Raw genomic sequence first — 17,257 nt, 5'->3', positions numbered from 1 at the left:
TTTTTTTTTCCCCACATTTTTAAAATAAGAAATCATTGAGCCAAAACTGTACTCCTAAACATGATTCCAGTTTTACATCTGCCCTGTAATTCATACTTTAAATCCACACAGGGAAATGGCTATTACTGTTGCATGTAAGAAAGACTGTTTAATTCCACTTAAGATGGTATTTTTGTCTAGGAACCAGTTCCAGTGATTCAGACTCTGTATAACATGAGGCTGCTAGAACCTCCTTCCCTAGGCATTTAACACTCACAACCAGCCACGGCACTTACATTGGGCATTTGTAGTAAACTCTCTGAATTGATCCTAGAGTGCTTAGGTCTTTGCCATTTAAAAATGCACACTGGGTAGTGTTCACTAATCTACATCATTTTTGCTTCATAATTACTTTTAGTGTTTAATCATCTCTTATTTTCATTAGAATGGAAACCCTCAAAATCCGTACTGCCATGGAATTGATGGTGTAATGGAGGCATATTACAGGAGTCTAAAATCTGTACAGCTTTATGGACCGACAAACTTTGCCCCTGTAATTAATCATGTAGCCAGGTACGCATCACAACTGGTACTTTGCAGAAACTTCTTATTGTCAGTACAACTATCACATATAAAAGGCTAACAGTTACATGATGCTAAACATTGAAAAAGGTATTTACAGTTGTTTTGTTTGTTCAGTCTAACATGATTAACTTGTACCTTTGAGTAGGTTTGAAGACCATGTGCTAGTATTATGCAGAATTTCATTGCTGAGTAAAAATAAATACAAGTGATCCAGTTGATCCACCCTGTGTTAAAATCTTAGGAGAAATCACAATGAAAGAAAATTTTTGTGACATCACTCTGCCATGTTCCTTTTTTGTCCTTTGGAGCACAGAATTTTTGCTTCACAGAAAAGACATAAATCTATCAAAACATTTATAAAATGCCATTTTTTAGGCATATGTAGTTCCTCTAATCTCAAAATGTCCAAAACGTCAACAAAATTTTCCAGGACTCTCTGTGGCAACAACTCCCAGCTGGTAGTGGTACTGTTAAGGCAATAGTACAGCAGCCACCGTTGCAGAGCCACAGTGCTGTGTTATGCAACACCTCATCTAACTTCTGAAAGTAAAACTCTTCTTGTGTTTGTAGAAGTTTCTTAAGAAGGATAATGTTGCCTTATTTTGGCAGACAAGATCTTGACTTACAGTATACCTTCATGTGTTGGTATAGGAAAAGTGATATGGCTCAGATAATTTAGCTGAGTAACTACCTGAACAGATTTTATTTTATTTATAGATACAGAGAAAGAACTACTGTTTATAAAATAAAGCAGTAGGGATATGTAAGTCATTGTACTGTTAATGTTTTATTTATGAGCTTGCAAAATAGTTAATTGTTGTAGCAAGAAATATTTATTTATTATCTGTTCTTGCTGTTGTTAGTTCTACAGCCCAATGAAAAATAATTTGCAAATTCTATGGTGCAAAGAATTTTCTGTGCATCCCAGCATGGCTGATTTCAGTTATTTATCATTAGGATTAGTTGTTCCGTCTTTGAATCATGCCATTCAAATTATGTATATGTATATTCCATTGCTTGTCTTTAGCAACTAGCTGTCTCCTTTTAATCTTTCCTTTGACAGGCTCTCTCCAGTAGCAGTTTTCAGACTGAGGAAATACGCCAATCCTTATGACAGCTGAATTCCATATATGTGGCATTCAGTGTCTGCATTAGCCGAGTTAACTGGAAATCTAACCCATTAACTTTCCTGGCTCTTTCTTCTTCTTTAGAACTGGTTGTATCAGCTGAGCTGGCTGGTTCAGAATTTGGCAATTAATGTCAAGCCTCCTGTTCATTGGAAAAATTGAAATTCTTGATCTAGTACCATCAAAACATTGGCATAAATTGAGTTCCTTTTCTCAGCAGTTGTTTCTCAGGAATATTTGTCAACTTTTGCAGAATTACAGAAGTCTGTCACCAGCATTTGTAGTTCTTCCACTGAACTTTTGTCTAAATATCAAGTTGTTGCAAACTTTGGGAACTCCTTCTGGTAGCACATCACACTACATTATAGTGGAAAAGCTAAGTATCTTCATGAGGATTTCTACTGCGTGATCATCCTTAATACAATCCATGTACCGGTCCAGTTCTCAGTAACATCATTTTCCTTCAAGCTTCAGTTTCTTGGCTATTCTATTGACTCTCATAGACATGGTACCAGAAATTATTATCTAGCCTGCAGTTACTCTTTGAACCTATCTTCAGTCTCAAAGAAATTTCTTCTTCCCACATCCCTCCTACTTAAAAATATGCCTCTGATGAAATCTCTGGAAACAATGTCAGATATTACTATCCCGTTGTGATCTCAGAACTCTTCAGGAGCTCTTTAAGCAGGTAATAAGTTTATTATCCTTCCCCCAGCTAGGGAGTTATCTAAACTACACCAGATTCAACCTAGTGTCTTCTGTCATCTCCCCTCCTCATATAAGATCTTTCTTGCAAAAGACTTCAGAATGTTTTATTCTGTGGAAAATTTGAAATAACCAAATTTCTGTTCCATTTCTTCAGTGTAGGTGTGTAGACAGTATTAAATGCTCAGAAAGGATAATGAATTTTTATTTTATTCTCTCATTATCCCTTGTCACTGCAGTCATCATTGAAAAGATTGTAAGCATTGTGGAAAAAGGAGATAAAAGAAGTCTCCGCATGGTAGTGAAAATGTATTCCACAGTAGGTCTTGCTAATCTAGATATTTAACTATCAGTCCCTACTACCAGCATGCAAATAGATGATGTTCAACAGGTTCATTGTCTGTGTGGCTTTTCTAGCCATCTGTATCTTGGGGAGGGAGAGGGAGGAATGGGATGGCTTTCTGTGAGTTGTAGATTCCATTTCACACGCATTCCTCCACAACTCGTGTAAATGTTGTGGTTACAGCGTCTTACTTATTGGCAGTACTCACTTGCAAATGCACTGTGTAACATCAGAGTTAGAATTTTCTAAGCACATGCAATCATCATGAGCATCATTAGAACATATTCTGTTCAGTGACCCAGGCCTTTCATGTTCAGTGACCAGTAAGATAGTGAGTCGACAGTCATATTCTGTACTTGGGCATATATTCCACAGTATTCATATGGAGACTATTTTTTTTTTAATATACCATTCTCCATACTACCTATTGCTACTTTTATTCAAGGTTCTACTATTTGACTCCTTCGCAGCACCAAGAGCCTTCATGAAAGCAGGAACTATACTGGCTGCTGTCAAGTGAAGCAGCAAGTGGAGCAGCCTGCTCAACACAAAAAAAGTTCTTCACTAACTATGTAGGACACTTTGACCCTTGGGATTTGAAGATAAATGAACTGAAGTCTTAGTTTCTGGTATGCAGGCCATCGAGTTCAGTGGGGCTGCTACAGACTCACTGTCTTTCAGGACTTGCCAAATTTTCCAAAGCTTCCCATTTTCAAAGAGCAGTTGCTTCTTAGGTCCTTTGGCTGAGGTGGGACCGGAATGGCACTGGATGTGTTTTGCCTTGTAGTTGTGTACAGCACAGGGAGAAGCTTGGGTCTTGAAAGGACATCTGTGGGTGGTGCAGAGAGATGAATATCTAAGCCAGGGTTGTAGGGTGCACGTTCAGCTGTTTTACAAATGTGCACATAAATGTGAACTATAAATCTGCAAGCATGGTCAACAGTAAGTAACCTGTTTTTGTAAGACAAAAAAATAATTAATGAAATATTTATGCGATGTGCTGATTCCTGATAAATTTTATTTGTGCTATAAAACCAACCATTCAATATTAATGTATGCCCTTCATACCAAACTATGTTCCCCAGAGGTAATAACTATTAAATAACTTAGACTTTCTAACAACTCGTGATTCTATAAAGGACATTCTGTCCATGCTCCTCTTGGTAGTGATACAGTTCCCATTTTTCACTGATTCAACACATGCAGATTATCAATATCAATATTGTATTAGTTGGATTTTTCTAATGTTCTCATTTAAAAGTAGAATGTCCATCTTAATTATGAATGTCTTTACTTTTGAAATCCACTGCATCATGTTTCTTTATTGTTATTAGTCCTTAGTAGTCAGATTTTAAACCTACAGCTTCTTTTCATATTAATTCCTTTGTAAAAACAGTTTTTTTACTATTATAATGTTGTTTTTTCTTCCCTTAGATATGCTGCTTCAGTAAAAGATGGCTCCCAGTATTTTGTTCTTCTCATTATTACAGATGGAGTTATTTCCGATATGGCTCAGACAAAAGAATCCATAGTGAATGTAAGTTTTGCTGAGTGTTGAGATTTAAAAGAATTACGTTTCTAGGAATTAATATTTTAGGCAATAAACTAAATCAGTTAATATTTCAGGCACTAAATTTGTTCCATAAAATAACCATTTTTTCCAAACAGCAGAAGTTTATTATGCATAAATACAGAAAGAAAGCAAAAGTTGAATCTCAGCTTATAGTGTTCTGTGGGAACAGATACTCTTCTTTCTAACACTGTATGTTCATATGATTTTCCTCATCTGCTTCTTGCCTCCTCCTTCCTCATGCATATCCCACCATGCAGTTTTTCATAGTGAACTGTTCTTTATCTTTCTAGTAATTGCAGACAGCTTTGATGCGCCCCTTTTTAAGAACTGCCCCAAACTTTCTGATCCCAAATGGCAAGCATACCAGTCATCTGATTTCCTTCTAAATAGTCCCCTAGAATTTTGAAAATTCTTAATTGTTTCTCAGTTTCTGCATTATTTTCAGTATTTTTCTCTTCAAAACTGCTATGCATATAAGTAATATTCTGTATTATGAACAGATTCCTTTTTTTTTTTTTGCCCCTGGGAAATGTCAGATGAAAGCACACACAGAAACAACTTCCAGACAGGGTCTGAAAAGATCTATACTGATAGTTGTGAACATACCACAGTGGATCTAGTTAATAGTGAAGTGGTAGGTGAAAAGCCTACATTAAAATAATTAAGCATCATGTCAAAATAAGTAGTGTAGAATTAGGTGGCATATTTTTGAAGACCCACTTTCACTACCTCCTGTAGAGAGTCAGTACCGATCCAGTTTGTAGGGTGCACATGAAAATATTACTGAAATGTTCTGTCTTTCACTGGAGAGCTAGATGCCCTCAAGTTCTAGCCAGCAGCATGTAGACAGAGTCTGTGTGTTAATAAGGACTCTGACAGCCCACCTGCTAAGTTTTTACACCCAAAGCTGTAACTGTGTTTGAAGGTACCAGTTTACTTCCTCTCCTCTTCCAGCTTCCAATATTAAAATAGGATAAACTGACTCTCACTTTTAAAGGAGATAAACAAGCTTTTAGCTTGGAAGTTCATCCTCTAGTCTAGCCTAGAAGTTTGGAACATAGCTTCTTTTAGGTGACAAAAAGGCTCCGTGGAGAAAAAAGAGCAGCTCTTGATTTAACTCGCCCCACAATTTGAAGTTCGTAAGTAAGAGACCAGCAAGTCCAGTTGGCTGGTATCTTGTAAGATTAAGTAATTTGCCACTAAGACATACAGAAAAACCTTGTTTCCAGTAATAGTTCGTTTCCAGGAATAATAGCTGTTAGTCTGCAACTGTCTGGAAATACGGCAGATGTGTTGTTAGCTTGGAATGGGTGGAAGTTTGGGAATATTTGCTGTCTTTTTATGAAGATGCATTCATTTTTCTGTATACTTCTTGAAGTGTGAGCACAGTATACCATGACAGAACTGATTAAATGCTATTCAATAGCAATTTTTTCAGTCTCAATAATATCCAAAATAATAAAAAGGGCAGTGATGTTCAATGCAACTTGATATGTATAAAACTCAGGAAGAATATATTTCATTTTTTAACACTAATTGTGCTTTTAGGCATCTTTCTCATTACAGCATATATGTCAGATACATTCTGTTTTACCATACTGTTTAAAGGTTATGCTGTCATTCAGGAAATGCCAGCATTTAAGTTTATATGCAAAAGTTTAACTCTTTGTCTTTATGCTGTCCTTGCCACTTACTGTTTCATGTACATCATATCACATAATACTGTGTCTGTGTGAGCAGGAATCTCTTTAAAGGATGTTTTCTTTACAATCAAGCAATAAGATTCTAGAAAACACCTGAAAAACAGAATGTACTCTGTTCTAAGAAATGCCTTTGTGTCTCGAAAATATTCTGTACTCACTATTATTGATTTATGCAGTGCACTGTAATTCAGTTACAGTTACACTGTATTTATGGCCCTTAATCACAGAATCACAGACTGGTTGATGTTGGAAGGGACCTCTGGATGTCATCTTGTCCAACACCCCTGCTCGAGCAGGGCTCCCTAGAGCTGTTTGCCCAGGACCATGGCCAGACGGCTTTTACTATTGTCTTCAGTAGCATATCAGTATTTAACTAACAAGGGATTATTAAATTTTATTTACTCTGCTACAAAATTTTAGCTGAAAGATTGACTATGTAGTAACACTTTGGGATGAATTTGCAGTCAATTTGCAGTCAATAGTATATAGTGTATAATGTATAGTGGTGTAGAACATTAAATAGCGATTTATAGAATGGCATATTTTTATTGTTTTAAATAGCACGTTTACAGTAACTAACTGTAAATCTTCTGCTTAAAGAAGGTTGGTTTTATATGTAGTATTATGACAGACGAAGAATGGAAAATGGTGATGATGTATCTAAAACAAGAAGATCTTTTAAATGAGGGAGAAAAACACTTTTGATATTCCAAAAGAAAAATATAACAGTATGTTCTAAAACCACTTGACTTCAGACTTCAGTGAAGCAGAGTTTAATTTAGCAGAAAGTGTACATCTATGATTTTTGGCCAGTGTATACTCCTGTTTAAAATGACTGTAGACGCTTCACAGTTCATCAGAATTTCTCAATAAGGAACAGTTGTCAACCCTGACATTTGGCAGATGGCTTTTTTTAGTTGTTACCCTCCTCAACAGAGGCAATTTTGGATTATTTCCGTAAACTAGCAGATATCTGGTGCTACTATCAGGGCAGCAGAATCCAGTATTTATGATACTGTCTTTGTAATTTTGAAGGTTTTACAGAGAATTTATTCAGGGAAAGCCAGATATTGTCTTTGCCTTGTTTCATTGAATGAAAAAGATTAAGTAAAATCAAACTGGCTTATGGTAAGATTTTTAATATCTTGTTTACTTTGTGGCATGGATGACTGACGAGTAAAATTTCATTCATGGAAGAAATACAAGATACATATTGCTCAAATAGGTGATTTATTCTCTTGAGAAAAATTGGCATAAGATATGTAAAAAATAGTGTCACATAGTTCCAAGCAGCTAAGTAATATCAAGAAACAGCAAGGTACATTTAAATAAATGTCAAACTGTCATTAGGTACATATTTGTAATTACTGTCAGTTTACAAAAGTTTCTGAGATAAATTTGTCATCTTAGTTGTCATATTAGTATTAAATCCTAACGTAGTTTGTTGTGTTTAATTACAATCCTATATGATTCAAAGACTTTGTAATGAAAAAGTAAATTAAAATAATCATCTGCTTTTCTGTCTTCATCCAAGATGTTTTATACCACTTAAGCAGATAGTTTACACCACTCAACTTTTTAGGTGGAAAAAAAAATTGCTCTTTAAAACATAGCTTCTGCATGTTTTTTATTCAGATTGTCCTCAGATCTCACATATTATTGGCAGAGGTTATGTAATGCGTTAAACCTCTTTTTCTTCTTCTTTTGAAGGCTTCAAAGCTTCCAATGTCAATAATTATAGTGGGGGTGGGACCAGCAGAGTTTGATGGTAAGTGTTCTAGTGTTTTTCCTAGAATTTTTTATATTTGTTTACATTTTAGTAATATGTGGCTTTTCAGACAAATATTGTTCTTTAAAAGAGCATAATATGGAACAAGCAGTAAGCACTGTTGACATTTCCAGCTGGATTGATTGATACTCAGTATGATTACAAGCTACCATGTGGAGCTGTGTAGCCCCTCAGGCTCTTTGTTCAAGTCACAGAACCATATGGGGGCTCAGCATTTACAGAGCTCCAGAAGATCAGTGGAAAAAAAACCCACAGTAAAGTAAGTATACTCAAGTAATGTTGAATTTCTACAACACAGATATTTGCCTTGTGAAGTGTCAGTTGACTGGAAATATTGATCATCTGTTCTTACTGCAGTAATAAAATACTGAGAAAAATAAACACATTTGAGGAGGTGATCTGGGTTAAACTGGGTTTCACTAGATAACAGGAGTGAGCCTTACTGTGTAGCAGCATTGACAGAATATTACAGCAGGAGAAAAATTACCAGGATTATTTACATATTATTTCACGTGATGTTCCGGGACACCATTCTCTATTGCAATAACTAAGCTGCTATCATTATTAGGACTAATTTATTAAGTGCCATCGTGTTTATCACTGCACTATGAAGTGTAGACTTTCCCTGTATATCTATTCCTCAAAGTCCTACATCCTTTCTTTTTAAATCTAGTACTTCTGGTCAGACAGTATGCCTTCTTTTACTTAGTACCACCACAGATGTATAATGTAAATAGTCACGACTGTACATGTTAATTCTTGTACAAATATTCTAAGAGTATGAAAATAAGAAGAAAAAAAAACACACAAAAAAAAATTACTGGGGGTTGACTTTCTTATGCTTTTTGGCAAGTGGCATATTAGCGAGAATTTTAAGTGTCTTATTCCTTGAAGAGATTGTCCAGGTGGACGCTTACGCTTCAGATGATTGTATGCCACAAGCAATGAGAAAAGACAGTTTATCTTTGTAAATGCATGTGAGGGAAATTTGCAAACTTCATTTTTACCCCTGAGAATTCCAACTTTAGTCGTACATGACTTACTTTTCTCTCACTCCTCCTTTGCATTTTCCCTTTCTCCCTGTTTGTCCAGTCCTTGGGTTTGCCCGGGCTCCCCTTAACTCAGTCAGGACATGTGGATTCTGTCTTCTTTTTACTTCTGGAGGTTGTCTTTGCAGAGTTCTTGGGGTGTCATCCCTATCGCTTTTCTTAAGGCAGGATTCTGTTTGTACTGCAGGATACAGTTTCCATCTTTGGACCCACACTCCTTGAGTATACTGCCTCCGTGAAATTCACCTATTAGATGTATGTCAGATCTGTAGTCCCTCAATGCCCAAGAAGGCAGAGAAATGACTTTTCCATCTGAGAAATTCCTTCTGGAAAAAACAACAGACTCCATGTCTCATGTGGATGCTGAAGTGTGTGTGTAGGAGGGTGTATGTTCCAGGCACACTGTCTTACAATTCAAATGCCAGTCAAGTCTCAGTTCTGCTGTAGAGAGACTAAGCTACTCCTCTCCAGGTATCACTGCCCCCTAGATCTCCCAGCCCCTGAGGGCTACCAGAGGGGTTCTTAAAAGTCTGGATCTCAGATAGATGGCACATACATTTGGCAGAGCTTCACTTAAGGATGTGAGGATGACTATAACAGGTCAGGAGTCCGTTTTGCCCAGTATTCTGTATCTGACATGGCCATGGGTGGTTATCTAGAGAACGTTAAGAACAGAATAAGCAAATATGATACTTCCGTGAATACTGTTTTTAGATTTGAATTTCCTGAGCAGGATGTGCTGTGTGTCTATTTTGGAAGTTTTAAGTGGATCTCTCCTTCAAATACTTGTTCAGTCTCCTGATTTGAACACACATACATTTTTTGCATCAACAGCATCATCTGGCAACGTGGTCTACAGAGCTACTAATTTTTTCTTTGAACAAACATGCTCTTTTGTTTGGCTTGAACTTGGCTCCTGATAGCGTCATTTATGCTTTCTGGTTCTTGCATTGGAAGAACTAGGTTTTGAAATGCTGGTTTCAGTGAAGTCAGCCCAGTTTGTAAACCCCTGAGAAGCTCAGTGATGCAGGGCTTCAATTTTCATAGCGTATGCTGAAAGAAGGATTGCAGGATTGCAGATCCAACAGCTGAGCAATAATCTATGATCACAAGTCCATCCATTTCAACACTGACCAGAGAGCAGGTATGCCTTTCTACCTAGAATGGCTTCTGGGCATCTGGACAATTTTAGAGTTTTCCTGGATCCTGCTCAGAAAGATACAAGAAGAGTTACCCAATAAATTTAATAATTTTTTTTAAGAACTCCTCATTCCTATGCATCAAGTCATTACTTTTCCAGTATGAATGTGAGTTATTACCTTTTTGTGCTGTATCCTATGATATCTTCTGTAAGAATAATTGCTGAAGATGAATTCTTCTCCACCTATGAAAGTATAAATATCACCTTACCAAAAGAGATATACTTGCTGGTTTGAGAGCTGGAAGGATAACGACCTTATCATGGTCTGTTTTGTTCTGAAGATGACAATAAAGGCAAAAAGTATGTATTGTCAGCATGAAAAAGTGAAAAATAACTACAAAGCATGATGTATTTTATGGCGCAAATGATCTTAAAGAGTTACGTAAATAACAATTGTTGGTTTTGTTGCCTTAAAGTGTAAATTGACTAAAGTTTTTCTCAGTAAGCTTGTTGTTGTTGTGTAGCTGAACTCATAGATGAATTAATTTTGTTTCTTTTTTTAAGCTATGGAAGAACTGGATGGTGATGTAGTGAGGATTTCTTCAAGAGGAAGGTTTGCAGAAAGAGACATTGTGCAGGTGGGAGAGAAGATTTACTCTAATAGTTAGAATTTACTGATCCTGTTTGTTTTGAATTCTTGTTTCTATCTATATTCCTGCCTTTCATTTTACCTTAGTACTGACATACTTTATCTTGGGGTGTTCATAACAAGCTCAGAAACTCTCTGTGATACCTATACGCCTTTATATAACACATAGTAGTGGATCTACATTCATTAGGAAATGACCCCTAACTGGCAGCACACTGATAAAAAGTCTTAGGGTTATACAGCCATGGGAGAAGAGTTAGTTGCCTCCGTACTGCAATCTCACTATGATTCCATAAAGAAAAACTGCAACTTTTGTGGAAGTCGGCAATACCTCGACTTCTAAAAAGTGCATTTGAGATGCCTAGGGTGTCTTTCCTTGCCTCTAACTGCCAGTCCAGAAGACCGTGAGTGTCTCCCAGTTCCTATGTTGCATCTGCCACATACAACCATGCAGATGTCTCATGCTTTAAGGAACCTCAGATGATAGCTGGAACAGGTTGCCCAGAGAGGTTGTTGATGCCCCGTCCCTGGAAGCATTCAAGGTCAAGTTGGACGGGGCTCTGAGCAACCTGATCTAGTTGAAGATGTCCCTGCTCGTTGCAGGGGGGTTGAACTAGGTGACCTTTAAAGGTCGCTTCCAACCCAAACCATTCTGTGATTCTGTCATCTGTGTTTACGTGACTGAACCAAGCCCTAAGAGTGCTACTCTCATCTGCATTCCACAGACACCTCCACTTCTCTGCCAAAGTCCTCTGGTTCTGTTCCTGCTCTCTACAGCCGTTCAGTCAGCCCAGTAGTTGTCATTCAAACCTATGCAACCACTTGCAGGGTGGTATAGCAGTTTTGCATGCACATACATACCCACCATAATCCCGCTTCCCCTCAGAGCTGCAGATTTCTAGAACTCCACAGGTTGTCCAAACTATGTACTTCATCCATGCTCCAGGCACCCCATCTTGCCTCCTGATTACCTACCCCCCTGGACAGACTTTATTTCATTATTATTTTCTGGATCAGATAAAATGAACTAGCTATGCGTTTTTTATTTTCATGGGATACTAAAGTGGAACCAAACAAAGAGAAAGACATTTGATGGCTCAACATGGTAATCCCTGCTTGCTAAAGTAAAGTATTAAAGAAGTTGACATTTGAAAAGCTGCAAACTACTGAAAAATTGGATCAACCTGATGACTATAGAAAGAATGATATCTGTCTAAAACTAAATCTTTTATAGAAGGTATATTTTCCTGGAAGTGTCTGAATACATTTATGAAATAGACTATTTCAGTTGGAAGGGACCTACAACGGACATCTAGTCCAACTGCCTGACCACCTCAGGGCTGACCAAACGTTAAAGCATGTTATTAAGGGCATTTTGCAAATGCCTCTTAAACACTGACAGGCATCCTTAGGTTCAAACTTTGCCTTAGATCTGCCATTTCTTCTTCTCCCTTTATTCCTCCTATTTATCAAAATTCATAGTCTTCTCTTATTTTTCCTCTTGCTTATTTACACTTATTTCTCTCCAAGCCAGGTTGGATTTTTATATTATTGTTTGTTAGTAGAATATATATATATATATATATATAATATAACTGAGCTATATGAATAGCTCATATTGCAGGTGATAATGTTTTAATAATAATTAAGCTCAGATTGCAGCTGATGAACTTTGGAATGTGTATATTTGTTTTCCTTTATATATGTAGAAACTGAAACTTTTCAAAATGTTTAATGTTACCAATACTGGTATGTGAATGTTTAAGGATTTGATAACTGCTGGTGGATACAATATCTCAATCCAAGGAAGTGTTCAAAACATGTATATGACACCTGATTTTATAGTTCTTTTTGTTTAGAATGCAAAATAAACAAGTCTCCGTAAATATATGGAAATTAAAATGATCAGATCTTTTTTCCCCAGTCTTAAAGCTTCTCAGTGCCATAAATACTACATTAAAATTCCCTCTCTGTTTTTTTCCTAAATGGGAATCAGAAATGAGAATAAGATGACAGGAGTTAAATTACCCTCATAATCTGTATGGATATACATTAAAGAAAGTCAGAGATTCCTGAATTACTTTTACTAATAGTTGAAAAAGAGACACTTTTCATTTCTACAACATACGGAGAAAACAACTGATGGGAGAGTGAAACATCAAAACTCTTCTAAGAGTAAGACATGCTGGCTGCTTTAGTCAGTGTTGTCAAAAAGGTAATTATAAAAGTAGGGATGGGGATAAGCTGGACAGCTGAACAGGAGGCAAGAAATAATGTTTCTCATTTTGTTAAAGCCTTTATAATGTTCCTTGGTAGTCCATATTGGGCTAGAGAGGGGCTGTCTGTAATCTGTTATGCTATATATGTCAGTGCTGTTCATATTGCTATATGTGGAGATCTGCCTTCAGAGCTGGAAGTGTTTCTGGACCCCAAACTAGTATTTCTGCAAAGCCCTGTGCCATGTCAGATGTTTTAAAGCTAATTCAGATATCTCTGGCATGCATTGCATTTATGTTTAAATGCATTTAAATATACGCAATGTAATTATACATAATTTTACTCTCAGTGTTATTCAGTGTTCCCCTAAGTCCTGAAAACTTCCATGCTTTTTAGAAAAATGGAATTTAATCTGTAGCCTTGGTTGCTGTGCATCCAAGAAAGCAAAATTTGTCTGGTTGGTGTAATGGGCAAAAGAGTCTTCAGATTTTAGAGTTCAGCCAGGAGATGAGAGGTCTGTGGGTCTGAGTTCTCAATCAGTTCTAGTTTTATCCTGGAGTACAACAGTTAACAATTAAATCTTCCCTGTTTTGTGAGGGAGGGAAAAGGCACCGTTAGGCTTTGAATTCCAGCATAGCATAGCCTAGCATATCAGTACCAGAAGTAGCTTTGGACATTGAATCCCAGTTTTGAAAAGTCATCCAGCTGTTGCCCTGAGATAGGGTCCAAAATCTGAGCAAGAAGCAGAATTTCAAATCAGCCTTCCTTTTGGCATAACCTATTAGCTAGCTTAACCCACTGCATCTCTGCATGCTGTCTGTTGTGAATAAAAATCAAGGAGCCTAGATTGTTTCTTTTTTCTATACCAGTAGCACAAGCATCTCATCATCTATTATGAAATCCAAGCCAGAGCTGGGTAGCTAACTTTTTAGGTGTTGCAGATCTGGGTATCACGTAACAAGTTCTTTTTTGAATCCAATTCTTTTTGCTTTGATTCTTTATGCATTTGTTAGTATCATATAAAAAGTGTTCAGGTGGTTCATAGTTCTACTAGGTATAATGCAAAATGGTCGAGAATATAAAGTCATCCTTTCTGTTCTGTTCACTTCAGATGGCAAAAATGCTATTCACAAACTGCCAGAGCAGAAGCCGTCTGGTAGGAGAGCCCCACGAGCAGGAAATGTAAGCTAAGAATAGCTTTCTGAGACAGAGTTACCTTCTTGTATGAAAAGGGTTGAGAGATAAACCAAATATATCAATGAAACACGTAATTAGCAATCTGAGCTAGCCATGGCTTATGTGAAGAACTTCACCCAAGTGAAAGCATGACACTGTTTCTATTACAAGATGGATTTTTTAAAATTGAGGTGTAATGTGTATATATAAAATATGTAATATAAAATACAAAATATGTATATATAAAATGTGTAAGGTAGCATAATCATGTACTCTAACTCCCTAGATAAAACTTTCTTATTTTCATGTTGTAAGATGTATTCTGTGTCTGCATAATGACCTGTGTGAACATCTCTTTTGTTTTGTAGTTTGTGCCATTCCGAGATTACATTGACAGAAGCGGAAACCACGTGTTAAGCATGGCAAGACTTGCTAAAGATGTTTTAGCTGAGATCCCAGAGCAGTTTCTGTCCTACATGAGAGTCAGAGGAATAAAGCCGTCACCTGCACCACCACCCTATACACCCCCGATTCATGTGTTGCAGACTCAGATATGACTGCTCCAAAGTGCTTAGCATTTATCACAAGTCAAGAGTCTCTGGATGCAGCAGTAGCTTCTGATAACTTTTTGGAGCTAGAAAAATTCTCTTCACGTACCAAAATTCTCCTATGGTTGCATGAGCAACTGGAAAGCTTTTAAATGCTAGGAGCAAAATATTGATGTTCTCTCTGAGTCTTGGTTTTGGGGTTTTTTTTGACAAAAAACCCTACTTTTTTGATGTATTTATTGGAGGGGAAAGCACAAGTCAGGATTTCAACTCAGAAGATATTGTCCTCTCTGAATACTGTGTGTATAAAATGTATAGGAATGCTATTACTCTGTATCAATGTTTACATGTTACTATTTTTAAATTTCAGTACTTTTATAACTATTCTTAAGAATAAAAGTTTGGAATATTGACTCACATGTCTTCTAGCTTGCAATAGTTTGTCACAAGATAACAAGAGAAGCAATATCTCTTTGAATGTTTGTCCAGACAAATATAAATGAAAGCTAAGAAAAGGACAAATAGATGTGTGTTTTCCAATACCTGAATTGCTTCAATCAGTGCTCAGTAATCCATTCATCTCACCGTTTGAGAATGAACTCCTAAAATGTGAATAACATAATTGCATATGACTTACGACTAACTCCAAACTTTGAGGGGGAGGTATGTGTATTTTTTTCAGAGATTCTCCAATTTCTAAGTTTATCTAAGTTTACAGTTTTTTAAACTAGTTACGGAAGCAAATTAGAATAGTTACTTGCTATAAGTAATTAAAGAAAATTACCTCAAATCAGAACTATCAGAGTATTATAATTGACTCACTGAGCTCATTAAATCTTATCATGCATTCCTTAAAGCACTGGAAATTTTGCATCAGAGAAGTCTGTTGGAGTGATTACAGCAGATGTTTTATAATGGACCATTTTAAACTTAATTTAAAATTTTAACTTTTTTTGTCTAGATTGCCCATTCAAAGGGATGCTGGCTCTTAATATTTGGGTTTAATATTGTCATTTAATCACATTTCCATTCAGGGTGCATGAATGATAATGTTAATTAACTGGTTTAAAAATTGCACAACCATGTTGCTTTGTGCACAATTTTGTGTACGGAACTACCCAAAAATTTTATTATATGCCTGTTCATATATAATTATAAAATGGTTTTGCATGTACAGTTTTTACAAAATACACGGTTTTGTGAGTTCGTGTCAAATACATTTTATTTAGAACTAATGGCCTTAAATTTCACAAAACTCCTGAAATGATTGTGAATTGCCTTCAAATACTGTTAAAACTGAACATTTTAATTGTTTTGTGTCACAATTGTAACTGTCTTGTAATGTAACTTTTTTCTTTGCATATAACCTGTTTACTACTTCTGTTTCTTACTACTGTATGTTGTAATGTACAGTATAAAACTAAGGTGCGTTTTTTAAGCATGAGAAGTTTTTTGCCAGAAAGCATATCTTAAATATTAACAGCATATAACTATGTAAATGCAGAATCTTCCATTTTTAAATATATTTAACTTCCTTTAACTATCTCATGTGGGAAATTACTTTTTCCAGATAATTATTCTGTTAGTAAAAAAAAAAAAAAAAAAAAAAAAAAAAGGTGTTTTTTTGGTAAAAATAAATCTTGTTTTATTTTTATTTCGAAACAGTTTTTACATAAATATGGACTTTAATTTTCTCACCAAAATATGTATTTCTTAGTGGATTGATGTTGCATGAATGAAATTTGATACCTGGCAACTACAGATTTTGGAAAGTGCATCATAAAGAATACGTTTAAATCTGCTGAATGTTGGTGGTGCTCTCCTTCCATCTTCTGCATTTATTTTTAGTGCTTACAGTGTTGGCACTTTAGAAATAACTGACATTTGTATTGGTTCCCAGTGGCCCATGTATTTAACAGGTTTTCATTCTAAGGCCAAAACTACAAACTTCTTTTATTCAGTTTAGAGTAATTTATTAGCTCTCATTTAACCAGCACCTTTTATTAATCCAAAGATCAGTCTCAAAACTAATTTAACAACTCATTTAACAAGTGAAGGAACTTTCAAAGATACGTATTACTTAATCAAAATTATTTTTTCTATCCAGCCCAAGTACCAGCCTATTCTATTCTGCACTGCTGTTTTTTCTTCTGTTTGGTACAGGATTCTAAATCCAACGTATTTAATGGAAAGAAGTAGATGTGATCAGTGGACTAAGTATTCTAGTGGGAAAAGGAGACTTTTTCCAGACTTGTGACATTCCCTATATATTTGACATCTTGATTCTGTAATGTGTATGAGAATCATCAGGTAGACTCACGTAGTAGCCTCAGTCATTCCAGTATTAGAGATGAGAGTTTTAATGGTCAGAACTTGAATTTCTCCAAAATATCATATGCAGCCATTTTTACTTCTGGCTTTATTCTTAAGAATAATGGAACACAAAACTCGTTTTCTTTCCCAAGAAGTGCTAGCTGCTACCAAAACTTGGTAATTTTCTATGACTGAAGAGTAGCAGTGAGTATTGATGTTTAAGAAAGGTAAAACGTGACAAGTTGGGTGACAAATGAGTTGCCCTGAAAGGGAAACTGTTGGCCTTGATGAAAGCTTTCTTCCTTTGATATCCCTCTTGGAACAGATGTTTTCTTTGTAATACATGCAGAAAACGCTATG

The 17,257-nt window shown here is 36.1% G+C and overlaps 1 protein-coding gene across 1 annotated transcript in view; it reads left to right on the top strand.

Moving 5' to 3' along the window:
- Positions 1-16,134, top strand: part of CPNE8 (copine 8) — a 109,650-nt gene extending 93,516 nt beyond the window's left edge. The window contains exons 16-20 of the mRNA XM_050911185.1: positions 425-552; positions 4,174-4,276; positions 7,726-7,783; positions 10,559-10,632; positions 14,405-16,134. Coding sequence (XP_050767142.1) covers positions 425-552; positions 4,174-4,276; positions 7,726-7,783; positions 10,559-10,632; positions 14,405-14,593 — 552 coding nt within the window. The 3' untranslated portion in view covers positions 14,594-16,134. The remainder of the gene's footprint in view (positions 1-424; positions 553-4,173; positions 4,277-7,725; positions 7,784-10,558; positions 10,633-14,404) is intronic.
- Positions 16,135-17,257: the final 1,123 nt, after the last annotated feature.

This window comes from Gymnogyps californianus, chromosome 1 (assembly GCF_018139145.2).
Source record: "Gymnogyps californianus isolate 813 chromosome 1, ASM1813914v2, whole genome shotgun sequence".
Classification (NCBI taxonomy): domain Eukaryota; kingdom Metazoa; phylum Chordata; class Aves; order Accipitriformes; family Cathartidae; genus Gymnogyps; species Gymnogyps californianus.
This window is presented reverse-complemented; position numbering and strand designations above follow the sequence as displayed.